This window comes from Xiphophorus hellerii, chromosome 16, assembly GCF_003331165.1.
Source record: "Xiphophorus hellerii strain 12219 chromosome 16, Xiphophorus_hellerii-4.1, whole genome shotgun sequence".
Taxonomy (NCBI): Eukaryota; Metazoa; Chordata; class Actinopteri; order Cyprinodontiformes; family Poeciliidae; genus Xiphophorus; species Xiphophorus hellerii.
Genome location: NC_045687.1, coordinates 18231386 through 18257883, shown reverse-complemented (window position 1 = coordinate 18257883; position 26498 = coordinate 18231386). Strand labels below are relative to the sequence as shown.

The window sequence follows — 26498 nt, the reverse complement described above, 5'->3', positions numbered from 1 at the left end:
GAACAGCCACAACCCTCCTTCCTTTCGGACCAAAATAGACAGTTAAGGGTGGAGGAGCTGACATCAACTAGTCAGAAATGGCTGCTACCGGAGTTCTTCCCTTCATTAGGGGGGTAGACCTCAGTGGAAACGACTTTAAAGTAAGGATGTTTGGTTGACTTTGCCTAGTTTTATACCAGTGTTTGTTTACCCGCTGCTTTAGCTGAAGCTAATTCAAGTGTTAGAATCGGCAACAAATGGCTGAAACAGAGGCGTAGCTTAACATTAGGAGCATTGGGCGTTAGCCAGTTGTCAAAATGACAAAGTAGCATTCATGTCCGCTACTGTTGACCTCTTTATTTTTCCCTGCTAAATTGTACATTGAAGGAAAATTGTGACGAGCTTTCTCTCAAGTCTGTCACTTATTCAGCAATTAAGTATAGTTTGGGTCAAAGTAGCCACTTCCACCTTCACGTCACCCTGCTAATTTAGCTTTACTTTTAGCTAACTTTAGCCGTGTTGCTCCAGGGTCGCTTGTAATGAATGCGTCGATACATTTTTTAATTTTTTTTTTACTGTTGTCACAATCTAGGCCAGATATGGACCGGTTCTGCAGTTTACGTTAGATAACATAGTGCAGTTTGTTGAACCCGTCAGAGCATGTTGAGAGATTGAAATCAACCAGTGTTGTCATGACTACCGTATGTCCTGACAGCCTTTGTTTGCTCAATGATTGGCCAAAATGTCATAACTTGACCTCATTCTGTGTACTAATTAATTGAGAGGGACCGTATTGATGACAACAACAATTGCAATGAGGCGGTTTTGACATCTGGTAGTGACTCTTTTTCCATCACAGCAGAGAGATTTTGGCCCACTAATTCAGGCACATTTAAGGGCTTTTGAGCTTGAACGCTCTGTTTCAGGTCAATCAGCAGCATGTTGTCAAGTCTGGACTTTGACTAGGTCACTCCAAGGCTCTCATTCTTTCAAGCCATTAAGAGGTGGGCTTGTAGAGAGAGGATTATAACAAGGAGAGGGAATTTATCAGCTGCACTCTGGAGTGATTTGAAGTCCGGTGGTACCACAGGGACACAACAAAAAGTTGCAGGACACAGACCCTTAAAGCAACACGGATTGAAATATTGCAGCACACACATCCAGAATCATTTGTGCATGTCTGGCATAAGTTAGACAGTAAAAAAAAGATAAAACTTTTGAAAGTACTGCGGTCAGACGAGGCCAAGTTTGAGCTCCTTGGGATCAACCTAAATTGTTTGGAAGAAGAGAAAGAACTTCATTTCCTAGAGTCAAACAAGGAAGTAGAAATTTCATGCTGTGGGGTTCTTTTTTTTTTTTGGAACGGGACAACTTTACCACTTTTATGTAAATAATGTCTCAGCATCCCTGAACCAGAACCTTGAAGTTGGGTCATGCAGGGGTTATGATGATGAACGAACCAGCCTCCAGAACTCAGAGCTATGGAAAATCTCAGAAGTGGGCTGAAGATATAAACTGAGAAACCTACACTTACCTCTCGCTGCTGTACTGGCAGTTTACTTTCTGAATTTTGTTGTACCTGAAAATGTAAATCTATTAATTGTATGTAATAGGCTTTATTTCAGATTTTGATTAGTCATTAAAATAATAAAATCACTATTAAAACAAAAACACAGTTCATTTTCTTGCAAGTAAGCCAGGTTACGTCATCTGTGTTCTCTTGCTTCTCTGTAACAGACTATAAATACACTCCACAGATCAGCAGTGTTTATTTTTGGGTTACATACGCAGTTATTGTTTCAACGATGCACAGATTTGACCTCTGTAATATCAAGAAGTCGTCACAGATTAAGCCAGGTGTTCAACTTGCTGCTTTCATTCATTCTGTCTGATCAGGTTTGAAAAGTTTCTCTGGCCTTATAGAAACTTACACTCCACATCTCCAGTTTGGTTTATTGTTTTCAAGTCAGTTCTTGTCTTAATTGTGTTTCCAGTGTTTTTTCTCCCCAACTACCCTCCCATCTCTCTCTTTGTGTCTGTCCCTGCAGGGAGGATACTTCCCTGAACACGTCAAGTGTATGAGCAGCCTGCGATGGCTGAAGCTGAACAGGACGGGACTTTGTTACCTCCCAGAGGAGCTGGCCTCTCTTCAGAAGCTGGTGAGTTATTTCAACTGATTTTGTTTAATCACCCCAAATATTTATAGCATGTTTTTTTTTTTAATGCGGTATCACCGTGTTGACGCTATGATCTCTCGGTCTTTCAGTTGATGGCAGAGTACCAGGTTGTGGAAGCAGAAAACATCCTAAACAGTCAGGACAGAAGTGGCTGGAAAATCACTAGACTAGATTATCTGCAGCCTCATCTTTGGGAAACAAAGGGCCTGTGGGTTAAGAAGTTGGCTATTTTTACTAAATAGATTGTTTTCCCAAAACAAAGAAGTGATAAATAAAAAATTATTAACCACCTTTTTAACAGAATTGCTCCAAACAGAGCAAATTATTTCAACTTGTTTTTATTTTATTGTTCAAAGCTGAGCTGAAACAATTGGGAGCTCTTTCCTCCCACTTTAAAAGCTTTTGCTCTTGTAGCTTAATGCAGTTATTTTATTCCTAATGGGCGCTGTGAGCGTTTCTGGAGGGACGCTGCATTAAACATTTAATGCCTCGTGTTTATTGAAGAGCGCTTGAGTGCTCTACCGATCCAGTTAGGCGGACAGGTTCGTTTTTCTTTCTGATCAAAGTGTCGACGTCGGTTTCCATGTTGCTCGATCGAAAGTCTTTGCAGTCCTCGAAATTGATCCCGTTTTGTCTCGTCGTAACCAAAGAACAGGACTCTATGCGAGGGCGAATCATTTCTCTTGAACACACAGTCTCTCCTGGAGCCTTATAGCCCCTCAAATGAAATATGTCTTTAAATGTTTGGTTCTTGACTGTTGCAATGTCCATGTTCCATCATAGTGAATCATAAGAAAGAATTAAATTTCATTTGTATGTGGCTATTTGAGACAAGTCACTGTAAACATGCCAGAGAAATTTTATTGCATACTTTCAGAAAATACTAAAAACTTTATTTCTGTTTAACAGAAACGATCCCTGGATTTCTGAGACGGTTTAGTTTTGTCACTTTGATAATTGTTTAGTTAAAATATCACTATATTTTGTGTCCTTCCTTATTTAACTGTCTCATAATTGTTTAGTTACAGCTCAGCATATCGAGGTGCAATTAATCAAATTTGTGATTATTTTGATTTTCGAAAAAGGTCAAAATTTTTATAAAATACTAAACATCACTTCCTCTGTTACTCTCAGGATATGTAAACGTAAATAGCAGAAGTCCCTGTAAAACTCTAAATATAATGAAATTTGTGATCAGATGATTTGGGCCTTGTGAGAGGCCGTATTGGTCGCTGCAGCTTCTGGTCTGTTGATGTAACGTGGCCCACTCTGCCTGGGGTCACACCTTAACGTGAAACACGTTTGAGCTACTTTTATTCTAAAATAATAGCATATTTGTAAATGAATTATGGCAAGATTTTTAAACAGAGCATTCCACAAGAAAAAGATAAATGTTGTTTATTTTTGCGAGGTGTTAAATGCTGTGATGTTTTTTTCCCCCTAACTTAATGTTATATCAGCCTTATGATTAGACACTTTTGAAAGAAAAGGAGAAAAGTCTGTGAATAAAATGAGTTTTCATACTCAATGAGTCGTTGTGACAAATAACCATGATTTTGTCTTTGACCAGAATCATGTTTCTTAATTTTTCCAACCAATTGTTTATATTTTAAACTTTTTTTTTAGCTTCTAAAATTAGTAGTTTACAAAGACAGTCTGTGTTTATTCCCTAGAGAAAGTAGATCCTTACATTTACAGATTTCTTAAATGCTGAAATTCTACATGTTTGAAAACAAACGGAGGATCAAGCTTCAAAGAATAAAGCATTTAAGCTTTACGACAACATTTAGCCTCCCTGTCTCTCTCCTCCTTCAAAAGGACCTCCTTATAACCATGTTGGCCATTACTAATTTTGTAAACGACAAGCCCGTTCAGCGCACATCAGAGACACGTACAACTTCAGAGGGGAACCTGTGGGCTGAGCCAACGTTGGATAGAGAACTATTTATTAATGAGTGCAACCTTTTTATTCTCCAATCTTCAGGAACATCTTTCAGTGAGTCACAACAGCCTGACCACCTTACATGGAGAACTTTCCAGCTTACCAAACCTACGGGTAACTAACACACACACACACACACACACATTGTAGAAACTAGTCTTGTGCATTTGCCCTGTTTTCTGTTTGCTCCTGTGTGGAGTCTCACGTCTCGTCCCTGTTCAGGCCGTGGTGGCCAGAGCCAACAGCCTGAAGAACTCTGGAGTCCCAGATGACATTTTTCAGCTCGAGGACCTTTCCGTCCTGGTGCGAAACCACAACACGTTATTGGTTAGTTAACATGTACGAGTGAAAATATCACTTAATTTTTTTATTTTTTTTTTACAGGATCTGAGTTACAACCAGCTGACGGAGATCCCCAGGGACCTGGAGAACAGCAGGAACATGCTGGTGTTGAATCTGAGCCACAACAGCATCGACTCCATTCCCAACCAGCTGTTCATCAACCTCACGGACCTGCTGTACCTGGACCTGAGCGACAACAAGCTGGACAGCCTGCCGCCCCAGATGAGGCGCCTGGTGCACCTGCAGACGCTCACTCTGAACAACAACCCGCTCATGCACGCACAGCTGCGGTAAAACACACACACACACACACCTTTAATTCTCTGGTGTTACGGATTCAGTGTGTGTGTGGAGCTTTTTAAGCTAAACTGCAAGCTGGCCTGTTGTGTGTTTCTGAGCAGTCAGCTGCCGGCCATGGTGGCGTTACAGACGCTTCACCTGAGGAACACGCAGAGAACGCAGAGCAACATGCCCACCAGTTTGGAGGGACTGACTAATTTGGCAGGTAACGAAGCTTTTCTGGAGCCAGTGTTTTACCCCGGGTTGTTTCAGCTGCTGGAACAGGGGGCAAAATCAGATTTCCAGGGTAGAATCTAGGAAACAACCTGGTAGGGAGGTCGTAGTTTTGGGTGTAGCTTTGAACTATACAGGGAGTTTTGTGGTGGAAGGATCCTAAGCATTCCCTATTGGTTGAATATTTATTTCAGCCGTCTTAGTTTAAACTCTTATCTAGTTTCTGCTAACTTTATAAGATAGAAGTAATTAGTATTTTTGATTGCAAGCACAGCTTTTCAACTAGAGGTGCAGCTTTCAGGCTGACGACTGATCTTTAGAAAACCCGACTTGTAGATTCAGATTTTGGCCAATATCAATTTTCTTTTTATATATAAAACCACCAGTTAAGCGTCCTGAGGTTTTGTTTTCCTTGTTGATGCAAAAAGAAAATGCCAAATGCAGCGCTCTAATTTACCTAATATTATATAAAAAAATCCAAGAAAAGCAATTACTATTTATAACTGTGAGGGGAGGACAGGAAAATTGTGCCACCAGATATTTTAAGAGTTTAACTTTTCAGATTTAGGAGGGAGTTTACTCTTGTTTCAGAGTGTTGCCATTTCGAAGTTATTTCTGGTGTTCCTGCAACTCCTGGAAAAGTCCAGGATTTGATGTCAGTTTCCCAGATCTGGATGAGTTCAGAAAAAAGAAAATGGAGAGCAAACAAATCCACGAGCTTCCGCATTTTGTTTCTTATGTTATCTAAAGGCTCCATCTTTACATCCGTCGTCACTCTTCAGATTCATTTCACATTCAAAAGCACTTTATTGATCCCAAAGGGAAATCAGGCTATCCATAAAATTCAGCTTTCCCTCTTCTTCCTGCTTCCTTCCTGAAAAACAAAAAATAAAGTCAGGAAATTTCAGTCCACTCGCTTTGGACAAAAAAAAAAAAAAAAAAGACAAAAAACACACCAAAAAACCCTGAAACTAGTTTTAGTTTTGTGACAGTTACCAGTTTCCTTTAGGTTTACAGAGACTTTAGCTTCATTGCTCTCTGCTGTGGAAACGCACAGAAAACACCGCAAAGATCCCGGGAGGAAAAACATTCCGGGTCGCGTTCTGGACAAGCAACTTTAGACGTCACATTTGTACCGTTGGATAAACGTTTGCCGTTTTTCCTCACCTTCGTCGAACCAGACGTGGACCTGTCCTGTAACGACCTGACCCGGGTCCCAGAGTGCCTGTATTCCCTGAGCAGCCTGAAGAGACTCAACCTGAGCAGCAACCAGATCTCTGAGCTGTCGTTGTGCATCGACCAGTGGACCCAGCTGGAGACGCTGAACCTGAGCCGAAACCAGCTCACCTCGCTGCCCGTGAGGACCGCCGCACCCGGCTCCTCGTTTTTTACGCTCCAGAGCCCAAACCGAACGGTGGTGAAACGCTTGCCTTTGTGTCTCCCGTCAGTCTGCGATCTGCAAGCTGTCCAAGCTGAAGAAGCTGTACGTGAATTCGAACAAACTGGACTTCGACGGGCTTCCGCCGGGCGTGAGCAAACTCTGCAGCCTGACGGAGTTCATGGCTGCCAACAACAACCTGGAGCTCATCCCAGAGGGCCTCTGCAGGTGCGGCGTAGACGCAAACACGGTGTCGTCTCAGAAATGTTGGAACGCTCTCTGAATGTTTGGTTTTGTGTCGTTTAGGTGCGACAAACTGAAGAAGTTGGTGCTGAATAAGAACCGGCTGGTGACGCTGCCGGAAACCATCCACTTCTTAACCGAGTTGGAGGTACACTGCCGTTATAAATGACCACATTAATGGTGTTTCTATTACTGTTGACCACATTAATTTGGGTTTGATATGAAGTTAAACTGTGACACTTCATAAATGCTCTTTTATGACTGGAGAAAGCAAAAAATAAATTTGGACATTATGCTTGTAAACCAACTTCTGTCTACTAAAACAGAAAAATTTATTGTTTAATTTTACTTTGTATATTTAGTGAAGAAATCTGTTTTTATTCAACTCACTTATGACACTTGTTTTTTTATTTTTTTTAATGTTATTAGTGTGTAGAACCTCGTTTTGCATATTGCTTCTTAGCAATACGCGACCCTTAATAATGTCTGCCAAAAATAATATAAAACTGATAATCTTTCTTTCTTTTTAAAAATATATTTTAACTGGTTTTCTCTTTAATTTAATGCAAACGCTGCAAAAAATGTCAACATCTGAATTTTTCAGGGGTTTTTCGTCTCTCACAAATGATTTATTTCTCCGTTCGAGATGCATCTATTTTAGAGCATCTTGCTCACGTTTACCACAAAACGAGACCAACTCTCAGTGCTGACAGTAAGACATTTCTCTTGCCGTAGGTCTTAGACGTGCGGGAGAACCCCAACCTGGTGATGCCCCCAAAGCCGGCGGACCGAGCAGCAGAGTGGTACAACATCGACTTCTCCCTCCAGAACCAGCTGCGTCTGGCCGGAGCTTCTCCTGCCGTTGTAGCCGCTGCAGGAGGAGGTGTGTGACTTTGTCTCCGACTCAAACTCTAACAAAGTTTGTGGTTTTGTTTTTTGTTTTTTTCTTTGTACGTTAAGGTTGTTTATGTGTTGGAAATCTTAAATCCATATCCGTTTGAGTTCAGGCGCCAGCCCCAGAGATCACCTGGCGAGGAAGATGAGGCTGAGGAGGAAGAAAGACTCGTCGCAGGACGATCAGGCGAAGCAGGTCCTGAAAGGCATGAGCGACGTCGCTCAGGAGAAGAAGAACATGGAGGTAAGAAAAACTGTCAGACGACTGCGTCTGTGAAAAACAAAACCTTCACCTCATTCTAATATGTTTGAATAATTCTGCAAAGCTGCAAGGTAAAGTGAATCTTCATAAATTACAATATTGTTTAAAAGTTCATTTAAGTAATTCGATTTAAAAAAAAACAAAACATGTTTGCGTTCAATGCTCACAGTGGCGTATTTCAAGTGTTTATTCCTGTTAATTTATGTAATAACAACCCAACAGTTCAGTTTCTCAGCATATTAAAATCTATTTCACATTGATTTTTATTTTTTTTTTTCACAATTAAGATAAGTGACATTGTAATTTATTTATATAGTTCTGTATGTTTTTCTTAGCTCGAACCATTTTGTAGTTCGTTTTCAGTTTCAAGGTTTGCAAACTGAAGAATCTAAAACCATTTTTTCTGTTTATAAAAAGTTTTATTTTACCGACAGCACTGACTTTTTAATGTACATAACTTTACACAAAAAAAGGTTTGTATTATCAATTTAACATATTATTAGTACTGCTGACTCATTGCGTACATGTTTGACTAAAAAAAAAGATGCTTATAAAGAAATGTTTGTATTTTGTAGGAAAACGGAGACTTGAAATATGGCGACCTAAAAGTCCGCCGCTGGGACAAGAGCCTGGAGAAACCTCAGCTGGATTACTCCGAGTTCTTCATGGAAGACGTGGGGCAGGTGAGATTCTTTTTTTTTTTTAAGTTTTGTTTTTTTAGAAAATGGCCTCAAACAAAAGCTGCAGGTGAGGAAAAACAGAATTATTTTAGCTGCGTTTTGTGCAATAATCTTCCTTTCCTGTTTTGTCTTCCCCAGATTCCCGGAGTGTCTGTGTATCAGATCGAGAACTTCATTCCCCTACAGGTGGACGAAGCTTTCCACGGCAAGTTCTACGAGGCGGACTGCTACATCGTCCTCAAGGTAACAGTTGGCGTCTGTTGTCCCGTTAAAAAGGAAGACGAACGGCTTGAAGGTGATTTCCGTTTGGGGTTTTCTCTCCCTGCTGACGCAGACCTTCCTGGACGACAACGGAGCGTTGAACTGGCACATCTACTACTGGATCGGTCAGGAGGCAACGCTGGACAAGAAGGCCGGCTCGGCCATCCACGCCGTCAACCTGAGGAACTTCCTGGGAGCCGAGTGCAGGACCATCCGAGAGGAGATGGGAGACGAGAGCGAGGAGTTCAGCGCTGTACGTAGAACCAGAAAGCCGACACGAGCACATTTAAGCTAAAAACTACTCCGTTAGCATAGCCGCTACATGGTGTTGAGATGATTCCTGTTGGGTGCAGGTATTTAATAATGAGATCTCCTACATCGAGGGAGGAACAGCCAGTGGGTTTTACACTGTGGAGGACACACACTACACCATTAGGTGGGTCTGAAGCTGTTTTTTTTTATTATTTATTTTATTCTTCCAGTTTAAAATTTTACTGGCAACTCTTTTAGAAAAAAGAAAATTCAGAAAGTTGATCTGAGTTTCTAACCAGTAGATGTGAAGTGAAGAGCTACTCAGTCTGACTTTGCCCTGATGTTTAATCTCTTGTTTTTTTGTCAGGTTGTATCGAGTTTACGGCAAAAAGAACATCAAACTGGAGTCGGTGCCGGCGAAGGGCTCCTCCCTCGACCCTCGGTGAGAGACGCATCGTCGTTATTATTTCAAAACAAACGCAAACTGATGGAAGAGGGAACTTTTAAAATGGCTTTTACGTCTTCAGTTAGTGATTAGCAACAGGCGTAGGAATGGGAGGCAATCTTGCAGTTTTCTTCCTACACTGACGGTATCCAACAACGAAGAGTGTTGCGCCTCTAACTGAAACTCTAATATCTGTTTTTGCAGCTTTGTGTTCCTGTTGGACACGGGGCTGGAGATCTTCATCTGGAGAGGAGCCAACGCCACGCTCGGCGGCACCACGAAGGCCAGGTGAGATAACGAGTCAGAAGAAGGTAACTCACAAGAAAAAAAAAAATAGTACTTCTGTGTACCAACGCAGAGATTTGTGGTGCTCAAATCCGCCAGGCTGTTTGCTGAAAAGATCAACAAGAACGAGCGGAAAGGGAAGGCGGAGATCATGACCCTGATGCAGAACCAGGAGCCTCCGGGGTTCTGGGAGGCGCTGGGAGGACAACCAGAGGAGATCAGGAAACACGTTCCAGACGATTTCTCCCCCATCAGACCCAAACTGTACAAAGTAACTGATTCAGTCACCTCCAAACTCAGGAAATGTTTTTTTTTTTTTTTTAGCGTGGGTAACGTAGCTTTAACAGACTCCTCTCTCCTGCAGGTCGGCCTTGGTCTCGGCTACCTGGAGCTGCCTCAGATTAACTACAAGCTGTCTGTGGAGCACAAAGATCACAAAATCAAGCTGGACACCCTGCCTGAGCTCAGACTGGTGAGTTCATCTGCTGAGTCAGCGGCGGGACAGGAGGAGAACAAACCCGGTCTGTAAATGACAAACTTTCCCCGAATCCCTCCGGCTCAGGTTCAGTCCCTGCTGGACACGAAAGGCGTTTACATCCTGGACTGCTGGTCGGACGTCTTCATCTGGATCGGCAGGAAGTCTCCGCGTCTGGTCCGGGCCGCCGCCCTGAAGCTGGGTCAGGAGGTCTGCTCCATGCTGCACAGACCCAAACACGCCTGCGTGACCCGCAACCTGGAGGGCACGGAGTGCCAGGTGAACATCTACCTGATTGTTTCTAACTATTTGATTTAGGGCCGGGCGATACAGCTTAAAAATAAAATGTCCAATTTTTATACATTTTTTATTTTTTTGTTTTATTCTTTCATTCCAGATCCCAATACCGGTTTTAATCTTTGTTGGGGTTTTATTTTTATTTTTTTGCTTTCTTTTCTTAAAAAAAGAGGAAATTGGCTTTTATTTGACTCATTCCTCCTGGGAGTTGTACCCCGGAGTATCAGGGTTACAAGAATTTTTGTTTAGTTACAAGAATATTGTCATATTAGCAGAAAAAAAAGGACACAAATTTACCCGAAAAAAACGTCTTAAAATTGCAAGAAAAAGGTTTTAATGAGAAAAAAGCTTCGATTAGAGTTATCAGGATCTGCCATCAGCAGCTTAGTTCTTTCTTTTAAACAGACGGTTGTTTGCACAATTCTTTCAAAGTTCTGCTAATGATAATAATTTGATTCTAAAGTATTTATATAAAGTATTTTCTGTAAAACTTCTGCCAAAGTATAATTTCACAAGATGGTTAACTTTCCCCATTTTTTATGTTGGAGTTCTCCTAAAATGTCTTTAGTCTTGTATTATTTTGATTCCGTCGTACGGCTGTATTTTTATATTACTATAACTTTATTCTCCTAATAAAAACAAATAAAAATCTTAACCTGGCCCTGATACTCCATTGTGGAGTTGACATGAATTCAATGTCCAAATAAAGAGAAGCTGTAAAACAAGCTTACTAAACAAGATGGCCGCCTTGGTCGTGTTGAAATGACCCTGAACTATGAAAATGCATTGGTAGAAAAAAAACTCAAATCTTTCAAAAATGTGATTAATCGCCCAGCCCTGAATTAATGATTAATGTGACTTTCAACCCTCTGTGTGTTTTAATTCTCCTCTTTCTCGTTTTTTTAGGTGTTTAAATCCAAGTTTAAGAACTGGGACGATGTTTTGAAGGTGGACTACACCAGAGCCGCTGAGACTGTGCAGCAAAAGGATAACCTGCAGGGCAAAGTGAGTCATCACTGGTTTTTTTTAGTTTAATACAGACAAGACCCAATTTTTAACGCGTTCCGTGCGTTTCCTCTCAGGTGAAGAAGGACGCGGAGCAGAAGGACCAGATGAAGGCTGACCTCACGGCGCTGTTCCTCCCCCGGCAGCCCGCCATGCCCCTCACCGAGGTAAACGCCTCGCGGTTGCCAGGCTACTGCTCTGACTACTGTGTAAAGATGACGGCTACAAGCTCCTCCCGTTTCTAGGCGGAGCAGCTGATGGAGGAGTGGAACGAGGATCTGGACGGCATGGAGGGCTTCGTCCTGGAGGGGAAGAAGTTCACCCGCCTTCCCGAGGAGGAGTTCGGTCACTTCTACACCCAGGACTGCTACGTCTTCCTGTGCAGGTACTCCACCCTTATCTGCTTTTTCATTCCCGCGTCGCTCTAATCCAAGGGTGTCAAACTCATTTTCGTTTTGGGCCAAACGAAAGTATTAAGTATTAAGAAGTAGCTGTCTTTGCAGTTTAAGTAGTTCCTAAAATTTAACATCTTTCCACATTGTTCGGTCTCTCAAGGATTTTGCAATTTTTTTGGGGGGGGGCAATAAAATCACTTTGCAATATTTACGCCTATAGGTGACATTAATTGTGACTTTCTTAATCGATCAGGAACTAATAACTTGACATCAAATAAGCCTGAGGCAGCTGTGTTGTAAAAGTACAAAATACTGCCACCTACAGGTGGGAGTTAGTGGTCAGTTAAACCCAATGGTTTTGACCATTTTTGTAGAAAATTTGCAGCTATGCAAAGTGAGAAATGTGGTAATCTGCAGATTTTTTTTTACCTGAATTTCCACAACCACAGGAAACTGGAGCACAGGTTGATATAATTTGGCACCTGCAGTCTTGAGGGCCACACAAGAAGCTATGGGGGGCCAGATTTGGTCCCCCGGACATTGAGTTTGACTCTTATCTGACCGGGCCGTTTCAGATACTGGGTTCCCGTGGAGTACGAGGACGAGGACGAGGAGAAAGAGAAGAAGGACGGAGAGGCCAGCAAAGGCAGAGGAGGAGGAGGCAAGGGGGATGAGGATGAGGAGGACAAACAGCCTGAGGAAGACTTCCAGTGCGTGGTGTACTTCTGGCAGGGCCGGCAGGCGTCCAACATGGGCTGGCTCACCTTCACCTTCTCCCTGCAGAAGAAGTTTGAGAGTCTGTTCCCCGGGAAACTCAAGGCAAGAAGGATTGGACGATCCCAGTTCGGTTCTAGTTCCGGTTCCAAACCGGGCTCTGAGCTCTCATCTTGTTCTCGCGGTTCTAGGTGGTGCGTATGACCCAGCAGCAGGAGAACCTCAAATTCCTGTCGCACTTCAAGAGGAAGTTTATCATCCACAAAGGGAAGCGGAAACAAAACACCGACTCAGTCCAGCCGTCCCTCTATCACATCCGCACCAACGGCAGCGCGCTCTGCACCAGGTGCGCTTCCATCACCTGACTTCCTGTTGGTTTTTGTCCCCCCCTCCCACTTATATGTTTGTTTTCCTCTCCGTCGCTCAGGACCATCCAGATCGGTACCGACTCCAGCAATCTCAACTCCGAGTTCTGCTTCATACTCAAGGTTTGCTTTGAGATTTAAAAAAATAAACGTTTGATTCCAGTTGAAGTTGAAGGAAACTGAATGATTGTTTTCTTCAGGTGCCATTCGAAAGCACGGATAACCAGGGCATCGTTTACACCTGGGTGGGCCGGGCCGCCGACCCCGACGAGGCCAAGCTGGCCGAGGACATCATGAACTCCATGTTTGACGACACCTACAGCAAACAGGTTAAACAGAGGCTCCATGTCTATTACACATTGTAATTTATGTATTTAAATGAACATTTTCAGCCTATTACGTCTTTATAGGGCTCCTGGATTCAAAGTATTTTCAAAGTCTGGACAAGTATGGAATAAGAAAATGATTTGATTATCATTTTCCTTGGTTATGGTGCTCTAGAGTTATTGTGCTTCCTTAAATTCTTGTTAGCTAATGTGAGATGTGTGTTGTTGCACGACAGGTGGGAAGCTACGAATCATTTGCATATTCAAAAAGCAAAATCAACCCGTCCGTTCGTCCGTCCATTTGATTTTTCCATTCTTACAGTTTAAAGTTTAAAAAGTAAGACGTAAAAGAAAAGGAATAAATAATTTTATGCTTCTTTCTAAGTCCTCAGCAAACAGATGGTTACAGAAAAAATATATATTATGGTATTTGAATGTGAATATGGTTGAAATAAATTAAAAAAAACAAACTAAAAACACATTGAATTAACTTTACGTATCAGCTATTATAAGTTTGCATTTAATATTTAGATAAATTACTTACGCATTTTATTAAACATTTATTTATTTCATGGTACACACAATTCATCATTTAATGATGTATTTAGATAATTTTGTCGCTTTTGGCCCTCCATACTTTATAGAAAACAGAAGAAATTGGCAGAAACCTTGTCGTTACAGTCTTTTGTGTGATGGCCTGTTTTTGTATTTGAGTTTAAAATCTTTTTTAATTTGTCGAATTAAAAACCGTAAAATCATCTGGTAGGTTATCAACGAGGGCGAGGAGCCGGAGAACTTCTTCTGGGTCGGGATCGGATCTCAGAAAGAGTACGACGAAGACGCAGAGTACATGAAATACGCACGGCTCTTCAGGTGAGAGGAGCGCAGCAGCAGCCGCCTCACTTCCTCTACAGTCAAACAGAAACCTCTCAGTGAGCACCGACCTATTCTACGACTTTTCTCCCCCCCCCCAGGTGCTCAAACGAGAAGGGTTATTTCTCCGTGTCGGAGAAGTGCTCCGACTTCTGCCAGGACGACCTGGCCGACGACGACATCATGCTGCTGGACAACGGCAAGGAGGTGAGCGAGCTCGGCCCACAACGCAACGTCGTCAGATCGATTGCTTCAGACGTTTCCCTAAGCATCTTTGGGTTTTTCCATTCCTCTGCAGGTTTACATGTGGGTCGGCACTCAGACCAGCCAGGTGGAGATAAAACTGAGTCTGAAAGCCTGTCAGGTGAGCAGCAGCCTCCCGGATCCTTCCGCTTTTCCCCAAACTTTAATGTTTTCTAGTTTTAATTAGGGCTGTAGCGCTACACTAATGTCACAATACGATACTCGATATTGTGCTCATAATACAATACATATCACAATATTCAGCAAACGATACTATTTGATATGGTTTGATAAATGTTTATAGAGGGACAGAGTGATTTTGGTGACATTTTGTGACTGTTCCATACTCTTGGATTGAATTAATTGAATTGATGGTGTGATAAATGGTGTTATTAATGTTGTTAATTGTGACTTTGTGTATTTGGTTATGCAGAAAAGGAACCTTTTTTTTTTTTGTCTTATTCACTTATATTAGATAATGTAATTTATCCATTTCCTTTCGCTATTTAATTGTAACTGCTTATTTCATTACATATAATTTTTAAAGTACATGTGCAACTGGGTAAAAAATGTCATGTGTGATAGCTGCCAGCTGATTCATGTGGATTTGACATGAAACTCAAAGTAGGATTTAATATATCAATGCTCGTGGATAAAAAATGAATACTTTCTGAGAATTATTTTTTTATAAATATCTTAGAATCAATCAAATTACACAGCCCTAGTTTTAATTTAAATGACCCTGGAACTCGTGTAACCTGATATTTTTACCTGATTTCTAAAAGTCATGTCCACGAGTGTGTGTAAACGTTTCTCCCGCTCTCCAGGTTTACATCCAGCACATGCGCGCTAAAGACTCTGAACATCCGCGGAAGCTGCGCCTGGTACGGAAGGGAAACGAGCCTCACTGCTTCACCCGCTGCTTTCACGCCTGGGGGCCCTTCAAAGCCCCTCCCTCATAGGCCGAACACACACATCCACCCAGCCAATCCGCTGCCACGTAGGGGTTTTGCTTAAACCAGTAATCTGAGGCTCCTGTTTTTCCCTCCATCCTGCAGCCAAAACCCACCAGGATTTTAACCCAACATCCCCAAATCTTCCAGAGGAAAAAAAAAAAATCCTGGATGCTTAAAGTCTGAGAATGATGGCAAAAATAATGCAATTTTTTTTCTATGAATTTTTATTTACACAAGCTTGAATATTACTGTCAAATAAGAGAATTATCTTTTAAAATGTACAGAGGGATTTATGAAATCTAAGGGAAGGTTTTTCACCTGACATATCGTCTCTTATTGTGCTGCTTTGACTGGTTTCCAGGGGACGAGGTGCCGTTCGCTCAGCTTATCCAAGCAGTTTTAAGGCACAAATTTACTTTTTTGTTGATATTTTTCAACTTTGAGGGATTAATTGAGGAATGTCAGCCTAATACTTATTACATGTTTTTACGCTTCTTCCCCCCCCTTTTTCATTTTAAAGCGCTCTTCTCTTTAGTTTTGTCACTTTTATCGTATTAATTTCCCACTGATTCTGAATGCAAAACAGCTCTTTGCTGTGGGTGATTTTGTTTGTTGCTGTTTAGTTGTGAAAATCTAGTTTTACATCTATTTGGCCAAAGACGTTTTCTAGAGGTCAGACTGCAAGATTACGTTTTTTTTGTTTGTTTGTTTCAATGTGCAATCAGTAAAGCCTGGGAGAGGCTGAAACTAAATGACCTTACTGTATTCTTCTGTTGGAGGCGTTTTACAGCAACCAGGCTCAGATCTTCAGAAGACCAGAGTGTTTTCATCATATCACACGCGTCTCCGTGTAAAGAGGGACTTCTGGCTCCGAGGAGTCGAATCAAGTTCACCAGATGACTGTAGTTTATCTTGTGATCGTGCGACCTGTGTAGAGTGCAGGTATTGGTCCGGGGAAGGGATCAGCCGACTGCAATATGTCTCATACTTCTTTATATTTTTATGAGGTGATTTATATGCCTGTTGGCGTGTGATTCCTGCACATATCCGTGTCTCTAAATGCGCGCGCACGCTCCTGATGCCACCTGCAGATGCTTTATTTATGTATTTTATATAAAATAAAAACGTCACATCAACTTTGTGTTTCTGGTCCTTGTGAAGCATCAAGTTAGAATACAGACCAGGCTGCAATTTTCTCTCTCTGACGCATTTTAAATCTTAAAAAAATGTTTTGACACTCCGAGAATAGATGCTGCAGCGACCAATACAGTCTCAGCCATTGTTTTACATTTTTAAGGGTTGGAATAAACTTTGCTCAAGCTATCAAAAAAATTATATTCTCAAATCTCTGAGTACATGGGAAGAGAAGAGTAAGAGCTTTAACAGAGTAGTTAACTTCTACTAAAAATGTTTTACATGTTAAAACTGTCCTGACAGTATAATTTGAAACGGATTATATGGGGGAGAATCGAGCTCTGCCGTTTCTGCCTGCGGTTCTACTGCCCTCTAGAAAGACACAGCCAGATTGAAATCAGCCAATCAGAGCCAGGAGGCGTGTCTTACAATGCCTCTTCACGCGCTATTTAATGAGCCAATGGCGGGGAAGCAACTTACCGTTAAAGAAAAACTTTATCTGTCGTCATCGGTGGCTATGCTAACTAGCTTGATACAAGGATCTAATTAGAGCTTTGACACCCTCTAGTGGTTAGATACAGCCAGGTAGGCTCTATTGAGTTTATTTACTTTACATACCGGTTGCAGAAATTATATAATTTAGTTACTGCTTGACATTTTAAGTACCGGTAAAAGTAAAGTCGGACAGGAACGGTTTTAAAGAATGAACTCCATTTTGAAGTGACTCTGCTCCCTATATATTTATATATTGTCGATTCATGGCAGGACCAGACAATCCGTTCAATGCTGAACATTTGTGTAATCAGAGCGTCTCTCAATTTTGCATTTTCGCAGTTAAATTACTACAAACAAACGGAGGGTTTCAGAGTAAATACATTTTATTAACATTCACAATTGTTCATCAACCAAAATGCTAAACAGCTTCATTAATTCCTACAAATGGAACTGAACAACTCATCTCAGTGGTGGGATTAAAATTCTAAGCTGTGCTGCATGTAGCATGAAAAGGTTAATGACTGTCCCATTCAGGACACATAAAAAAACAAAACAAAACAAAAAGGTGATTCAATGATCCTACCAGCTGAGCTACATTAGTGAAGTTGTACTCCAGGTTTTACACCTAGCTTTTGTTTGTTTTTAGGGTTCCGACCTCGTTGACCCCGCAGAGAGGTTGTAAAACATTAAAAGGGTTTAAAAACACTGCAGATGGAAGGTCACCGGCTACATGACCCACAATGCACCATTTTACACTTTACAAACTTATTGAACCACTTACATTTCCCTCACCTTTTTCCAAATTTTATTCCCATTTTCTATATGAAAAAAAACATTTTATTTAAATCCTAGTTTTCAACTTGAGCAGATGATAAAAAGTTTAACTTTATTTGCTACATAAACGGTAAACATCATCTTGTGTTGGTTCCCAATGATTCCTAATAGTTTCTCCAGCTGGTTCCCTTTTAAATCAGTGTGGAATATTCCTCTTTACCCCCCAAACTATTTGTTATTAAAATATCTAGACTTTTCTCATATAAGCATAAAAACATTCAATAGAGCAACAATCTTCACTGTATAAAACACCTATATTGTTCCAGTACTCGTTTCTTCAATGCCAACATAAACCTACTCATATCCTAGATAGCCTCAAAAAAAAAGAAATCAGCAGTTTTTGTTGGAATCCAGAGGAATGGAGATGCTACAACTTCCCCCCCCCCCAAAAAATACTTCATTTGCCTTTTTTTGTTTTAAATTTACCACACTTAAAACCTCGAACCTTCTGTTGTACTGCGATTCCATCCCATCGAGTGGCACGTTTAGCGACAGAGCACAGCGTCCGGCTCCAACCGTGCAGAAACCTCACAAAGTCAGCCGAGTCACATTCAGAGCGCAGAGGAGGACGTGTCCGTTCATGATGCTACCTACGCTGGGCCTTCTGTGTCTGCATGTGTGGAGCGGGGGACTGTCGCGTTTCCAAAGTGGTTATGGGTAAACAGTTTGTTCGTCCAGCAGGAGGAATCGAGAAAACTTCCTTCCCTGCTTGTGCCAGGTCAATAAGGGATAGAGGGACAGATCCTCGGTGGCTCCATTTCAGATGTTTGTGGTCCAGCACTGAAATCCAGAGGAAACCACTCGAGTTGCTCCGGGAAGCTCTTCAACGAAACCAGAGAGAAATCATGAGTGAACATCAACGGGCTGCAGCTGAAGAAAAGACAATGAACAGATTCGTGACGCTTCAGAAGAGAGACCGGTGTTATTATTACCGTTCCTAATAATCCTATTAGACCACCTCCTTAACAACAAAATGGCTGCTCAAAACCAGCTTGTGACCAGCGTTACTCTGACACCCCTAAATAAAGTGCAACTCAGAAGACATGCAACTAGTTAACACAGTCCATCTGTTTCCTGGAGGAAAATCTGAAAGGGTCAGCAAAGACTTGAGGAAGAGCTTCAACATATACAACTGCAGTAGAATAGTTTAGATCAAATATGTTTGTGTATTAGAGTGGCCTAGTCAAAGTCCAGATGTAAAAACAACTCACTAGGGATGAGTGGGGCTGAAACGATTCCTCGAATGATTCGAGTACCTTGATTATCAAAATTCCTCGAGGAAAATTTACCTGCCTCGAAGCTTCGTTAATTTATGTTTTAATATTTAATGCGCCGTGTTCCGGCTAGAATATTATTTGCGTTGCGCGGAGCTCTGACTTCCGCCTCCGAGTTGTTGACGAATGCTAAGTGTTAGCGGCATAACGTCCAATTTTCAAGTTTGGCCCGTGGGGATTTTATTGATTAATGATATTGCCCGGGTTTTCATCGTTTTTGGGGGACCAATAGACATCCTTAAATGACTGGCGCGATGCCTGGAGTACGGCAGCCTTTCTCCTCCGGGAGCTGCTGGTTCAAAGCGAACGGCGGGAAGAGCGCTGCGGGATTATTTATACAGGTGAGCGGATGGACTGAACAAGGCGGGAGGCTGAGTAGTTGATGGTTACAGTGTAAGTGCAGCTTTACGGACGAACCGCACAATAAATTTCATATCATCCCGGTCTGAACTTGCTCCCCCCGTTCTTACTTTCATCCCCTGGGGATGCTCAAAAATGAAAAATTGGACTGATATTGATATCTGATAGTAACACTGGTATTATGCCAGATTTACCAATATTTTATTTTATACATTTTTTTATCCGATTACTCGATTAATCATAAGAATAATCGATAGATTACTCGATTACTAAAATATTTGTTTACAGCAGCCCTAGATGAGAGACACTTAAATCTTTTTATTTTCCATCAAATCTAACAAGGAAAAATTAGTAAAGCTAATAGATTCATGCCCGAAATGACTACAATTGCATCAGTGTTTTGTTTCAGTGAAGGATCGACTCAGGGAGGCTGATAACACATGCACACCACACATTTCAGATTTCTATTTGTTAGAGAAAAGAAGTTAAAAATCGTTTTTGGAGGTTGACAATCTTGAAACACAAGAGGTGATAAAAATACTTTCAAAAAACATCATTCAGCTTAGAATGCCTCTGCGGTTTGTGAGATTTTAGTCTGACCACCAGGGGGCAGTAGAGAACCAAAAATGTTTATTTTGTTTATGCCTGTCCTAAAACACAGTTCTGGATGGAAATATGGGAACGTGTGTGAGAGAGAGCCTCTGAGCAAACCGCTGACAGCGTCTGCCTGGATGGAAACGCAGCGCAGGAATGCGACGCTCAGACAGAACTGCTCTTGGAAGTTCGAACAAGCCGGACCGGCTCAATCACAAACAGGTGCGTGCGCCGCACGGAGCGCAAAGAAAACCTCCAGTCTGACGCGTCCGTCAACAAAAGCTAATCCACAGCTTCAGTTTGTGTAAGAAGCAGCTACTCTTCACCTCTTCAGTTGATGAGGATGCCAGCGGAGCGTCCCTCTTCCTCCTTCATGTTCCTCAGGTTATTCTCGGCCTCGTCCACGGTCCTGAAACACAAAGCGCTCCCGATTGGTTTGGGGCCTCCCAAAGAAACACGAGCGGAGACTTTTGGTCCGGTGCTTACGTTAGGAAGTCCCTGACGTCCTCCACGGTGATCTCCCCGGTGGTGTCCAGGGTGAGGTCGGCGCAGCTGAGGGGGGAGTCCAGCGGCGTCTCCAGGATGGGAGAAGACAGGGTGCAGGGAGACTCCTCCGTTCGCCCTGAGAGGGAGGAATCCACACATCGTGGAGCAAATGATTAACTTTACATCCGGGCTGCTGATCGTGGTGTGTTGCATGTTGGGTGTAAAGGTGCGTTTCCATTACAAATGTGCGCTAAATTCTGTTGATATTCTGCTAAAGTCGGGGGAGGGGACGCAATGTCACAATTAAAATCACACGTTGAGTTTAAAAATAATAATAATAAAAAAAATCCGCGCCATCATTCTCCTACCACTTCCTGTTGTCGGCTTTATTTTTTCTGCCGGTAGTAACATCCGGTTGTTGATCACATGACTAGTGTGATGTGAAAAAAGTTTCTACTGCAGCGCTGTGATAAAGCTAAAAACACACTTCATCCTAGAGCGAAAACTTTATATCGAAAACAAGTATTTTTTTAGAAAAAAAAATTATTTGCCGTGTTTCCATTAAGCAAATTTATTTTCGAAATGTATAATTGCACAATTTTAAGATTAATGGAAATGCAGCTAAGGACGCAATCTGAAAGTTGCTGAGTGATGCTAAACCAGACTAAGCTAATTTTAACTTTTCAAACTTCTTGTAGGTCTTCATTTTAAGGCAACACCTTATAGAAACACGACTAATATTTCATTTGCAAAACAAACAGGGAAAAAAACAATACCTCTGCTAGTCTGCTAAAAGTTTATAAACTTCTAAGTTTGAACTTTAAAAAAAGTAATTCTAATAGATCTTTTTCATTATTCTGTTCATTTAGCAAACAAGAAAATAATTTTAGTCATCATAACTGACCTAAACAGTTTTTTATATGTCTTTTGTAAAAATGTAGCCTCAGCTGTATGTTTAAAAACAGATAATAAAGTTATGTGTTGCATTTAGTTTGTTATTTTGCTGCACTTTAAAGCAGCTATGTTTTTTAAAAACATTTATCTATATAGAAAGCATTAATTATGATGATGAATTTTGGCTAAATGGCTAAAAACATCACTACACTCAAGCATTTAGAAAGCTAGCTCGGATAAAAATTTAAACATTAATAAACTGCTGCAAAATTGCTAAATAACGAGAAAGTGCAGGGTTAAAAACAGAAAATAAAAGAAACTGAGCCGTTTCCACAACAACCAGTGCTCCCTGCCAGAGATGGGAGAGGCAACTGGGGCATGCTCAATGGTTACCATGGAGACTGGACAGGACAAGGCCCCCCTGAGAGGCATGGTCAGGGTTTTGGTAGCTTCAGAGAGTTATTTAAAAATAAAAATGTGATAATAGATAGGAAAGAGCGAGGGGGCGGAAAGAGAACAAGAGAGGGTGCGATCAGACGTACCCTCAGCCTGACCCGTTTGGTTTCTGTGGGTCCCGTTGGCCTGCGGGTGCATTGTTGTACCATCACTGTGGACACACACGCACGCACACACACACACACACACACAACACTTAGTTTGGCAGCTAATACAGTAGTAAGGCTCAGTGAGTTTAGTTTTTATTTGGTTGCAAAGCATAAAGAAAACGGCACGCTTAGCAGATTTTACCGACACCAGAGGTAAGAAAACTATTAGAGATCAACAGAAGCAAAAAGACGTTTCTGAATGGAACATGTCGTTAACCTTCACAAGGTGTTTTATTAGGATAAGGACAGAGCAACCTGCCTGTTCTGAAACTGGATTGAAATTTGAAAAACACAGAAAAGAAAACAAACAATTTTCAGCGTCACTTACGCTTCTCGATCACTGAGATCGAGTCTCTACATTGCAAAATCATTTCTGTGATCAGCCTGGATGAGACCTGTCAACACTACAGGGATGTAATTAATCCTTTAGACGAACAGAAGTAAATATTTTCAGTCCTCAGAGGAACATGGATTCGTCTAGAATCCAAAGCAAGCAACTCGGCCTCAAAGTTGGGAAAGAGGATTGGTTTCTGTTGTGTAACAGCACTCATGTTAATTACAGTTTTTATCGTTTGGGAAGTGAGCAAAGTAATTGTTTCTGTTTTGCAAGAGGAATTCGTCTTCACTGCTGCTGAATGCATGACTTCAGCTGCTCAGCAGCCTGAATATGAGAAACTATTACGGCTCAGTAACTCTCCACCACAAGGAGCATTGGCAACCATTAGTGGTTCATATCTTGGTCTTTAGATATCATTAAGAAAGACTGTTTTTTGTTTTGTTTTCTTTTTGTACTTTATTATAGATACTGACAGAGCAGAGAACTTAGAATATTAAGAAGAAAAAACAAAAAGCAAAAAATGTTGAACACCAAATAACCTGTTGGTGGATTCGCTGGTTTTGAACTCTTGACTACTGATAGTGACCATCAGCCTACTTGAATCTTCTGGTTATGGATAATGATTCATATTTAAAGAGCCGATTTGTTTCATCACAAAACAAATAGTTCAATTTTTAACCTCTTTAGCCTCTTATACGACACTATTAGTAAAGATTAGAAGAACAGCACTGTATGTTTTTCAGAAAGCAGGTCATTACAATTACACTGCATATTTGCTATAATACATTAAGCCTTCCTGTTATCTGCTGAAAGTCATGCGCCCTCTCTCTCTCAACTTAAATAAAAAGAACAACAGAAACGAGCTGGTAGACAAGTTTTAGATAAGTTGGCCTGTGACTGGAGTCAGTTAGGTTGATTTCCTGACAAACAAATATTGAGTTTAGTGGTGGGACTGAAAATGTTTTAATTGAGTTAGTTTCAGCGTCTGTAAATAAACGCATTTGAATCAAAAACCACACATCGCCAAAAACATTTTTAATTCAAAAATCCTTTTGCTGCCACAGGGTTGAATAAATAGAAATATGAAATGAACAACAAATATATTTATTGATCTTAGTCTTATTCAGATTAGTGCAAAGTGCTTCCAAGTGTTTCGGGGATCCAGGATCATTCATTTTTAACCTTCATTTTTGAAGAAAAAAAACAGTTTAAAAATGTGAACTGAGGACACTGTGCTGCTGCTGCTGCAACATGTTTAGCATTAAGTTGGTATTTCAGGCTATAATAGCTACCCTATTAGGCCAACTCCTTCTGGCAGAACAATAGTCGTTTCCAGCATCCCCTTAGTTTATTTTGTTATTTCTAAACTTGCTATGATCCTTCCAAATATATGAAGAATTATTCCAGCAGATAAGTAAATGTTTCTTGTATTATTGATTGATTGATTAAAAGTTTATCAGCCAAAAGTTTAAAAGTTGCACATTTTCAGAGTGTGTTACCTGATGGCTGTGGGCTCTAGTGGTCGGTCCAGCTGAACAGAGCAGAGCGGTTCTGTTAGCACCTTGGCAGAAAGGGAAAACCTTTCATATTCTGAAGGGGAGATCAGGTAAAACCCTGCGGAAAACAACAAAACGCACGTCAACCTTTAGGGAGGAAGGAGGATTCGGCCAGACCAACTCGCTCTCTGTGCCTCTTGGATGTAAACGTGTCTGATTGTTAACCGACGAAGGATCTTTCGAAGGCTCACCCTGCCCGCTTTTGGTGAAGACACAAGATGCAATGCCACTGATGTCCTCCTTGCGGATGCAGTCGTATCGCACCTGAACACACGCAATGCACAATTAGAAGCACATGGTGAACTCTCAGTGGGTGGGACGCGTCGTCCTGCTTCTACCTGAGGTCGGAGGGTGGGTATGGTAAAGAGGTGCATGTCTCCGAGGTTGGTGAGGCAGACGAGTGTGTGTTCGCTGTAGTCTTCCTGAGCAGCAGAGTTGAAAAGAACTAAGGCCACTTTCCTCACCCGGCAGCCTTCGTGTGCCGTCAACTTGAACTTGGTCTTAGCGCTCACTTTAGGGAGAGAGAACACCTGCAGGAGGAAGATGGTAAAAACTGTAACCCTGGGAGAAATAAACAAGAGCTCAACTCGTCTTCCTGGCTGTACCTTGAGCTGCTCCTCTGAGGCGATGAGGACAGAGTGAGCGTTGGTCATGTCCGGAGCGATGGCGAGGTCCTGTGAGGCTTCGTACGGATCCGGTAGTGGTTTCCCTCGCCCGTCCAGGACGCTGATGGACACCACGGGCGCTCTGTGCATCAGCTGGATCTCCTTCCCCAGCACCGCCTCCACGCACGTGCCGCTCTCGCTCGCTCCTCCCCGCTCACACGCGCGGCCCGATCCCACGCCGGGGACCTCCAGAGCGTAGGCGTACACGCTGCCCGAGTTGGTGCCGGCCCAAAGCGTGGGGCCGTGGTGTGTACCTGACCCACACACACACACACACCGGGTTGAGAGTGATAAATATCTAAATACAGCAAAATTAAAAACCATTCCTACCCCAAAAACTTGTCATGTTAACAATGATCAACACGAAATGTTAAATGATGCATCAAATCCCATCGACAATATGGATCAAGATTTGAAAACTTGCTGTTCACAATCACTCTTCTTCCAATCAGACTCAGCCTGAGCAATTTAGCAAGAAAAGGGGAATAAAAATTTCAGTCTCAAAGACGTGCAAAACTGGTATCAACAATCCCCAAGAGACTTGTTGCTGTAAATCCAGCGAAAGTTGGTTCTACTGAGTATCAGCTGAATAGAAACTTACTAGTTTTTATATTTTTAAACCATTTCTGTAAAACATTGAGGTTTTGATGGGATAAAATGTGAATAGGTTCAAGGGATAAGTAGTTTCCAAGACGCTCATCAACCAAATGCAGAAAAATAAATACTGAAACTATATTTTTAGAGTAAGCAAGACAAACCATCACGCAGAAATGTGTCAGCGAAGCAGAGACATCTGACCACTCCTGACAATGAGTCGTCCGCTGACCGAGGCTCGATCCGTCGCTGCACAGGAGCTACTTCCTCCTGCTCTGCCAAAGCCGCGTTGGCCTCTTGAACCTACACCAGAGACGTCGTTAGCGGTCTGCAGAGCCCGGCTCGGTCCACATGTCACAGGAGGATGTGTCTCACCTTGCTGGTAGGAGTGGTGATGGCACGTTTCTTTCCAGACACCCTGCTTTTCCGGATGCGTCTGAAGCTTTGTCGAAGGGATTTCTTTAAGGACTTGACTCTGGACAGTGGACCCTCCATCGCCAGCGAGTCGTTAGGATGCAGAGTGCACCTGAGAGAAAGTGAGGAGCAGCCATCGATTAAACTATTCAATATTTACGAGTCAAACAATAACGTAGACAAGGATGATAAAAGAAGTAGAGTGAGCCGTTTATCCCAGGATTTGTGCATTTATACAATTTCAAAGCACATTTTCCAACTCTTCTAGCAGTACACTTTGGAGATACAAACAATACACATGAAAAAAAATTCACTACTATAATATTTTTTTACTGTTCTGAATAATGCATTGCTATAGTATTCAATGTTCTACAGCAGTGACAAGGTCATCTAAAATAAAACAAAATTTAAAACATGTCTCACACACAATACACACCCGACTGGTCAGAGAACAAAACACTAATTTAACAAAAACTCTCACAACTTCGATAACCTTGCTTAACGTAAAAATATAAATGAGCCTTTCTTTCAATTACACAGATTAATTCAGGTCATTAAGCCATTAGGAATAATAAATATTTATTACATTAAAACAATCCAGACAAATCTTGTTAACATAAATAACATTCCTGCTCAAATTAAATATACAAAGAAAGTTAGAAAACATTCTCCAAGCCTTCTGGTATTCAGTAAATAGAAATAATTTTGGTTATGATAAGTGATTTAAAAAAAAAAAAGACATTTTTGGTTTGGTTTAACTTCAGATAGTGAGAAAAAAAAAGTGTCTTCTGGTTTCAACGTAACGTTTTCCAAAACTGCTCAATCTGAATATCAAGCATCTTCAATGACTTTATACAGAAATTAAGTATTTTCCAAACATTGGAAATTCAAGCATTTTCAAGGACTTCAAGCACCATTATGAACCCGGTGATCCCCCAAACGTCCTCTTCCTCA

The 26498-nt window shown here is 41.6% G+C and overlaps 2 protein-coding genes across 3 annotated transcripts in view; one reads left to right on the top strand and one right to left on the bottom strand.

Moving 5' to 3' along the window:
* On the top strand, positions 1 to 16438 carry flii (FLII actin remodeling protein). Its single transcript, XM_032587751.1, has 31 exons — positions 1 to 140; positions 2028 to 2138; positions 4141 to 4212; positions 4321 to 4401; positions 4483 to 4730; positions 4842 to 4945; positions 6135 to 6310; positions 6402 to 6559; positions 6638 to 6722; positions 7310 to 7457; positions 7582 to 7712; positions 8306 to 8413; positions 8549 to 8653; positions 8745 to 8924; positions 9025 to 9107; positions 9291 to 9365; positions 9573 to 9656; positions 9753 to 9924; positions 10018 to 10125; positions 10216 to 10407; positions 11332 to 11430; positions 11508 to 11597; positions 11676 to 11815; positions 12401 to 12644; positions 12731 to 12885; positions 12967 to 13027; positions 13105 to 13233; positions 13997 to 14103; positions 14205 to 14310; positions 14402 to 14467; positions 15174 to 16438. The coding sequence occupies exons 1-31, from the start codon at positions 78 to 80 to the stop codon at positions 15306 to 15308; spliced, it is 3816 nt and encodes a 1271-aa protein (XP_032443642.1). The 5' UTR covers positions 1 to 77; the 3' UTR covers positions 15309 to 16438.
* An 858-nt stretch (positions 16439 to 17296) lies between these two features.
* Positions 17297 to 26498, bottom strand: part of llgl1 (LLGL scribble cell polarity complex component 1) — a 38509-nt gene continuing 29307 nt past the window's right edge. The window contains exons 15-24 of one of the 2 annotated variants that reach the window (XM_032587508.1): positions 25506 to 25656; positions 25295 to 25433; positions 24477 to 24790; positions 24210 to 24401; positions 24063 to 24135; positions 23815 to 23929; positions 21916 to 21980; positions 20480 to 20615; positions 20320 to 20402; positions 17297 to 18635 (exon numbers count right to left, since the gene is read on the bottom strand). In XM_032587508.1, coding sequence (XP_032443399.1) covers positions 20324 to 20402; positions 20480 to 20615; positions 21916 to 21980; positions 23815 to 23929; positions 24063 to 24135; positions 24210 to 24401; positions 24477 to 24790; positions 25295 to 25433; positions 25506 to 25656 — 1264 coding nt within the window. In that variant the 3' untranslated portion in view covers positions 17297 to 18635; positions 20320 to 20323. The remainder of the gene's footprint in view (positions 18636 to 20319; positions 20403 to 20479; positions 20616 to 21915; positions 21981 to 23814; positions 23930 to 24062; positions 24136 to 24209; positions 24402 to 24476; positions 24791 to 25294; positions 25434 to 25505; positions 25657 to 26498) is intronic. The other variant, XM_032587507.1, reaches the window with a different exon arrangement.